Below are 8,218 nucleotides of genomic sequence, written 5' to 3' on the forward strand. Positions count from 1 at the left end.
CTCACAGCTGCAGATGGTGGCCTTCCGCGAAGAACCGGCTCGTCCCAGATCCTCATACACGTACTGGACACTAACGATAACTTCCCACAGTTCAGTCAGTCAGTGTATAAGGCGCGGATAATGGAAAACAGTCCCCGCGGCGCCCTCGTGGCTACGGTGGAGGCCAGGGACTTGGACCTCGGTTCCAACGCCCACATAACCTACTCCTTCAGGCAGACGCCCGAGGAAATCCTGAGAGTCTTCAGCCTAAACGAGCTAACAGGGGAAATCAGTGTTGCGGGGGCAATCGACTACGAGGAATCGAGGGCCTACGAGCTGAACGTGCAGGCGACAGACGGCGGGGGACTGTCCGCGCACTGCAAAGTGCTGGTGGAGGTGGAGGACGCGAATGACAACGCCCCGGAAGTGACGCAAACATCGCTCACAAGCCCCATCCCCGAGGACGCCCGCCCCGGCACGGTGGTGGCCCTGCTCAGCGTATCGGACCGCGACGTGGGCGACAACGGCAGGGTAGCGTGCGCCATCCGGGGCCGCGGCCCCTTCGCGCTGCGGCGGACAGTGCAGAGCTACTACGAGCTGCTGACCCAGCAGCCCCTGGACAGGGAAGAGGAGCCCGAGTACAATGTCACCATCGCGGCCACGGACGGGGGCTCCCCGCGCCTCTCCTCTCTCCAGACGATCCTCGTGGAAATCGCGGACGTGAACGACCACGCTCCCGAGTTCGGCCAAGGCATCTACAGCATGTCCGTGCGGGAGAACAACAGTCCGGCGCTGCTGATTGGCAGCGTCACCGCCGTGGACAAGGACGCAGGGCAAAACGCCCGAGTGACCTACTCGATCCTGCGCGGCCCGGGCGTCGCCGCGTCCTCCGTCTCCATCCACCCCGAGAGCGGCGACATCTACGTGCTCAGGGCGACGGATTACGAGGAGGAGCGCGAGTTCGAGGTGGGCGTGAGAGCGACGGACGCCGGGTCCCCGGCGCTCAGCTCCGAGGCCGTGCTGCGCGTCGTGGTGCTGGACGAGAACGACAACGCGCCCTTCGTGCTGCACCCGCTGCAGAACAGCACGGCGGCGTGGAGCGAGCTGGTGCCGCGCTCGGCCGAGCCGGGCTACCTGGTGACCAAGGTGGTGGCGGTGGACGCGGACGCGGGGCAGAACGCCTGGCTGTCCTACCAGCTGCTCCGCGCCACGGAGCCGGGGCTCTTCGCCGTGGCGCTGCACAGCGGCGAAGTCAGGACCAGCAGGGCTATCACTAACCAGAACTCCGTGAAGCAGAAACTTACCATCCTTGTTACAGACAACGGGGAGCCCCCCAGATCCACCACCTCTGTGGTGAGTGTTCTTTTGGTGGACGGCTTTTCAGATGCGTATATGCAGCTCGTGGATGTGACACTTGCAGAGGAGGACCAGGAGGACGCATTGACCTTATATTTACTTATATCTTTGTCTTCGGTTTCATTTCTTTTTCTGGTTTCAGTGGTTATAATTATCGCAGTTAGGGTTTACAGAGTCTTGCATTGTAAGAGGTGTCTGCCACAGTCACGGAGTACCTATTTTGACCCGAGTTTCCATGCTAATCCGACTGACACCGGCGGTACCGGGACTCTTTCTCAGTCTTATTGTTATGAAGTGTGCTTGGCAACTGGGTCCGGGGCCAACGAATTTAAATTTCTTAGGCCTCTGTTACCATCTCCACCAACTGGTTTTAGCGCTGGGGAAGTGTCCAGCCCTGGTTCTCATCAGATTCGCTGTGACATTACGGAGGAGACAGAATCTCTGAGACGGGTAAGTGATCTTCTGCCTCTATTTCCACTGATCCCAGGCTTGGATATGGTTTTTTATAACTTCTTTGAAGAAGACATTGAATTATTTATGTTACCTAATTCGCAACAAAAATATAATCTGCTGTTTACCTTCTTCTTTTATAATATTCAGACTAATATACTTGCTCATCAGTACTTCTTTCATATGTATTATCAGGCCACTTTTTTTTCTCTAAAAACGACTTTGCCAAACCAAGGAATCAGCGATTTCAGGAAGGCTGAATGAGTAGTCTAATCACCTCTGAGTCATTCTCTACAGAACTAATTTAGGTGGCCGCTCATTCAGTATTCTGGGTTCTGTTTGTTCTCTTTTTTATTTTTGTTTTTATGCTCCGCGAGCTAACTACCCATGAGTTGTGCAGGAAGCCTGCATGACTAATTAAAAGGAGAGGATTCCATTAGGGAGCAGGACATTTTAGAATCAGGCATGGCAAGGTAGATAATTCTCCTTCCTATGTTTTGTACTTAGTGTCCAGCTACCTAACTGCTCCAAATGATTTCAAACACAACCCGGGCACCGTACAATTCTGAATATTAGATCCAAAATGTCATGAATGGGGCACCCAAATCTCAGACTGCTTTCCAAAATTTTAGCTTAAACAAACAACGTGATGAGGACCTCTTTGATCTGCTCACCTAAATAAACATAAAACATTTTTCAGATTTGCAACAGAAAATATTGCACTCAGGGTGTAAAATATTCCTGACTCCTGGAGGTAGGGTGGAGGGAGAGGCTGGCGGGGGAGAGAAGGGGGCTGGAGTGAGAACTACAACTACAAATTGGTATACAATGGAGTGCTACATAGCAAATAGCTACATGAAACTATATTTTTCTCTCGGTCTTTGCGTTACAAACTTCCCCTCCAAGTTACATAATTCTACAATACCATCTTTTGGAATATCAGTAATCACAAACATTTACACACCATAAGCTATAGAGTCCTAATGACAACTCCCACTGAGTTTAGAAAGGACTGATCTCATTCAAAGTTCCGTTTGTAAGCTGAGGTTCTGATTCCATTTCCTCTGCTTTCATTAAAGCCAGAACTTTTCATCGAAGACAAACCCAACCTCACATCATTCTTTGTTCTTTGCAGGGCACAGCCTCTTTCTCTGAAGACTTGGTTCCCAGATCGGGAGGCCCAGGTTGTGCTGTTAACAAGCTAATAGGGTCGAATGAAGACTCTGGCCAAAATGGTTTGCTCTCTTACCAATAGTGGAGGACAACCAACTTTGATCTGTTCACTTACAGACAGTGTAAAGGGGACATGAAAACAAGGAGACATATCCTCAAAAAATTACCAAGAAGGGACTGATCAGTCTTCTGAGACCAAGGGCATGCATCTAACTTTTATTCTATATATTCTGATTTAGGAAATTTAAAATACCTTCTGCATTTCAGATATGACTATTAAAAAAGAGCGGGAGATATTACTACTTGCATGTTTTGTTTATTCCAACCAGTCCTTATTTTGTGATTATAAGAGTTGTGTTGCTCCAGGCTGTTTACATATAAAAGGAAGTATAGAAGTAATCAAAAGTAATTCTGATAAAGTCAAAAGTAATTTATCAGAAAATACCTTCCTTATAACTTTTTCCTAAAGATATGAGTGCCAAATATTGTCTTGATTTCCTGCAACTTTTCCAGTGCCGAGTCTAGACAGCTTAATTATGGGAGGGTTTTTTTTTTAAATAACTTCTAAACTATTTAGATATTATCAGATAAAACTGCTTAAATTAGTTAGTTGGCTATAATATACATTACATATTTTGGGGGAAGGTGGGAAAATTCTTATACTCTGAAAATGTTTTGTTTTTAATCGTATTCTTTTTCTAATCATGTGAAACTGAAAGTGGTGGTTACAGGGCTCTTCAAGATCCTTGGATGTAAGAGTATAGAAGTGAAAAGTTCATTTCCATTACATCAGTGGTTTTATAGTAAAATAGATGAAAGTCATACAATAAAGTTCAGACCCTGTAAAATAAAATGTGTCAAGAACAATTCCTTCCTTCCTTTATCCGCTTTGGACACCTCAGACTGGGCTCACTTGGAGCTGCATGGGGTGATCCTGAGTGTAAGACTCCCCCGTTTCTTATCTCTTTTCTTTTCTGACTCCCACCTGTCTACAGGTCTATTGCTTTTCTCTATCTCCCTTTCTGATTTTTTTCTTGCATTTTTGCAGGGGGTTTTTTCTTTTTCTCTGTTCTCTGTCCCCTCCCGCTTTTACTTCCAATTTCTCTGTTTGCAAGTTGCATTTGTCTACTTTGCAGCTTCTCTCTTATTATTTCTCTTGCTTGCTTGGTTGCTTGCTTGTCTGCTGCAGGGAGTTATCTTATTTTATCTTTTGCCTTTTGAGGGGTGTTCTTAATTCACCCCTTTTCATTTTCTTTTACATTCTTCCCCCACACACACACCCCTCTCTCTTTTTCACTTTTCTTTTCTCCCCTCCAGGCACTCACCCCCCTCCCTTTTTGCTTTTTATGGCTGCATTCCCAGACACTTATCTTTGTAGTTTACATATACAATTTTTTTTTCAATCCCTTGGTTTTAGATTTTGGGATTAGCCCTGCCCTAGAAGGAGTGGCCACTCCTACACCCAATGGCTGGCATGGGGATGCCTCTCAAGACCTCCCTCTTAACCATGCCTTGAGGGTTCATACCCTTCCCTATGTCAGGGTTGAGGTCTGAGCAGGTGCCCTATCTGATCTCCTGGGACAACGTTACACATCTCATGCTAACACAGTCCCAGTCATTTACCCGAGTGCTCCCACCCTGGTCAACAGGGTGTGTGCAGAGGGCCTGGACATCGCAGGCATACACTATCCTGTCACACCCCTAGACACCCAGGCAGTGAGGGTCATGATTTCCAGCATCCCCCCCACACCTGTCCAGCTGGGAGCTGGCTAAGAGACTTCAGCCCTATGGGGTTCCTATGAGTCCCTTTCACCAACTGGCAATCAGAAGCAAGGACCCGAAGCTGAAGCATGTCCTGTCCTTCTGAAGGCAGGTCTTCATGCTCCTCAGGGAGGGTCCCTTGTCTCTGCCTCACTCTTTGAACCTCAAGCTCAACGGGTGGAGGTTTGTGATTTACTTTTCCTTGGAGCAGGCCACGTGTTTCCAGTGTGGTAGCTCTTCCCACCTAGCAGCCCAGTGTCCACAGGGGAAAGCAGCCGAAACATCAGTGACTGGAGTGGTGCTGAAGGATGGTGCATCTACTTCTGGGACACAGGCCCAGCCCAATGAGGTCGGGATCTCTTCCCAACTTCCTTTCATCCCCATTCCATCTGGGATAGCTGGGGTCTCCAGCATGAGAGCACCAACCAGCGGAGGGGCTGGGACTACTACCCAGCCCTCTCCCCAACTTGTCCCACCTACAGTGCCTACCCCTCTCCCCCAGTGCAGAGGCCCCACCAGGTGGAGGGGCTGATGCCTCCACTTGCCCCCCACCCACCCTGACCTCCCTGGCCAAGGCAGCTGGGGCAGCCAGTGACTGTGGCATCATGGCCCTGTCAGATGATGGGGCTCGGGCCTCCTCCCAGCCACCCTTCACTGCGGCCTTGTCTGAGGTGGCCAGCGCTGGCGGGGTGGAGCAGGCTGGGAGTAGTCTGGCCCATCCCCTACAAAAGCTGGGCTTCCCACCACCAAGAAGAAGAACAAGGAGAAGAAGATGAAGGGGGCCTCTCAGGACATCCCATCCTCACCAGGACCTTCCTTGGCTGGTCCCAGGGGGACCCCCACTGGAGAGCCTGACCCCACTCCGGCTGTTCCGCTGGTGACACCATTGCACATGGCCATGGATGGGGATGACTTGGCAGCAGGGGAGGCAACAGCAGGGGTTACCAACCCCTCACCTGTCTCCCACCTTCCAGAGTCATGTGCAAGTAAAGGTGATACAGCATGCCTTTCTTCTGGAGGCCTGAGCCAGGGGGTGGAAGAGGGGTTTGTTGACTTCTTGGTCACATATCAGCCTACTGGATTGGATGGGGAAGCTAGTGAGATGAAGATTCAGCTTTCTGAGTATTGTAAGTGACCTTGAGAGCAGGATGACCTCTCTCCCCACAAGAAGACAGAGATCACTCTCCTGGAGCCGGTCCTCAACCTGGGCCATGAGAGGAGGCTGCTGTGTCTGGTCATTGAGGGGGTAGACACTGAATTTGCAGGTGAGCTCTCACCTGGGTGCAGCCTCATCGCTCTTCTGCCAGAAATGTCCAGCCCATGTTGGCAGAACCCCCCCCCCCCAGGTCACCCCCAACTGTGTGGGTCTCCTGACCTTTCTGAAGCAGACCAAAGGACAGAAGAATGTAGTGAGGTGCCTCACCCAGTGGTGCACAGACCCTAAGCTTTTTGTCAAGGCTGCCAGGGCTGTGGCCAAACTTATGCAGCAAGATCTAGGCACCCCACAGATGGTTTACCATCTGGAGAAACTTGCACAGCAGGTGAGAGATGAGTGGGGCCTGTGGGGGTGTCCCTGGGGTGGAACACGGCATGATAGGCCTTCCCCGACCTGTCTCTGCTGTCTTACTCTGCTCTTGGGTGCTCGCTCTTCCACCCACACCTTGCCTCGCTTTTCCTCTCCCATACCCACACCCATGGTAGCTATGACCTTTGGCACTTTTAACAACAATGGATGTTGAGATCTGGTGAAACAGGAGGCCATCCTGGAGCTCCTGTGCCAGAAGCAGCTGGCCATTGCCTTCTTCCAGGAGACACATTCCAATGGGCTCAACCAGATAGCCTGGCATGTTGCCTGGTGAAGCTGCTTGTTCCTGAGCCATGGCACTAACCTCAGTGCCAGGATCACAACTGTCCTATCACCACAGCTGCAGCTTGACACAATGGTAGCATAGGAGGTTGTCCCCAGCTGCCTGCTGACTGCCCACGTCACCCTAGCACAATACCACCTGCTACTCATCAATGTCTACATACCCACTGATGGCCAGGAGAGGGTCATTTTTTTCAAGACCTTGGCCACCCTCCTGCATGATGCCAGTGAGGACAATGATCTGCTCTTTATAGGCAGGGACTTTAACTGCACCATTGATGCCTCACTCGACCACACAGGGCCTGAGACTCACCTGCCCTCAGCCCGCAAGCTGCAATCTGCTCTGGAGACCGCGGACCTTGTCGATGGCTGTCACCAAGCACCATCTGCCACTCCTGCACAGCAGCCACATCGTTCCCTTGGGCCTGTCAGATCATGGCCTGACCTGCTGTAAACTGAGCATGCCCAGGAGAGCCTGCATTTAGGTGCCTTATTGGTGCTTCAGTGTCAGCCTGTTCCAAGACTCATACTTTCAGGACCACTTCACCCACTTTTGGCAGGGCTGGGAGGCCACAAGACTGAGTTACTCCTCCTGAAAGCTATGGTGGGATGTGGGAAAGGTACTGATCTGGGCTTTTTGCCAGTAGTACACCCAGCTGGCCACGAATGAACTGTATCACTGTATCCAAGAGCTGGAGGAAGATGCGTGCTCCTACCCATACCAGGTGGCCAAGCAGGGCACCATCTGCCTGGCCAACTTTCTGCTGAGTCAGGCCAAGATGGCTGTCCTCAAGAGCTGCTGCAACCGGCTTGCTGGGACTATGCCCTGCGGCTTTTTGGCCCCCTGGTGCAGGTGCACCTCTGGCTGGAGTTTGAGCACACTGTGCTCCGGCAGGTGGTGCATGCCTTTGAGGACCCTCAAAGGCCCCTGTGGGGGTGCTGTGCCATGTGGAGGATGGCTGTCTTCAATACACGCTCTGATGTCATGACCGGTCTGGCTGACCAGGCAGGCTCAGAAGCAGACTGCAACCCCAAGCTTGCGTCATGCCCTGGGCCCTCACCAGGCTGCCTTTTGCTTTTTTTTCCCTTTGTGTGGGAAGTTGAAAGTTTTGTTACATGGTCTATTGGATAGAGCAGAGTAGGACTCATTTGTTTATAGAGTCTTTGGTCTGTACGCCTGTGTGGGCAGATGTCCCAACCACATAACGGCGTGTTAGGCACGACATGTAATACTGCAAAGGTGTATGTCATGGTGTGATGTAATGAATGTAATGGCATGGTGCTTTTGGTTTGATGGTGGTTTGTTTGTCTTTGCTTTGCATATTGGACCTGGACCCCCAAGGGGTCGACATTTTGTATCCCGAACCCCTGAATAAAGTAGCTCATCAGATGGGAGACAGAGGAAGTTTCACTTACTATTTTACTGAGACAGTATGCAAGATCCTTTGGAGCCCAAATCTAAGTTCTTAACTCCATAGGTATGCATCTGAATAACCTGTTTTTAAAGCTTCATTGGACATTTCCTATCAAAATCAATGGAAGCAGGGCACGTCTGGCACTTCAAAACACTAGGCTAACTTTACTTATGCACTTCAAAATGGATTTAGGTGTCTGGCATTAGGCCAACACTTT

At 50.6% G+C, this 8,218-nt stretch overlaps 1 protein-coding gene and 1 pseudogene across 1 annotated transcript in view; both read left to right on the forward strand.

Annotated features, from left to right (window-relative positions):
• The window catches only part of LOC106722892, a 1,875-nt pseudogene extending 649 nt beyond the window's left edge, over positions 1-1,226 (forward strand).
• Positions 1-3,797, forward strand: part of LOC106722891 (protocadherin beta-15-like) — a 10,458-nt gene extending 6,661 nt beyond the window's left edge. The window contains exon 2 of the mRNA XM_025191584.1: positions 2,921-3,797. Within this exon, the coding sequence (XP_025047369.1) occupies positions 2,921-3,040 (120 nt within the window). The 3' untranslated portion in view covers positions 3,041-3,797. The remainder of the gene's footprint in view (positions 1-2,920) is intronic.
• The last annotated feature ends 4,421 nt before the right edge of the window (positions 3,798-8,218 follow it).

This window comes from Alligator sinensis, unplaced genomic scaffold (assembly GCF_000455745.1).
Source record: "Alligator sinensis unplaced genomic scaffold, ASM45574v1 scaffold1205_1, whole genome shotgun sequence".
NCBI lineage: Eukaryota > Metazoa > Chordata > Crocodylia > Alligatoridae > Alligator > Alligator sinensis.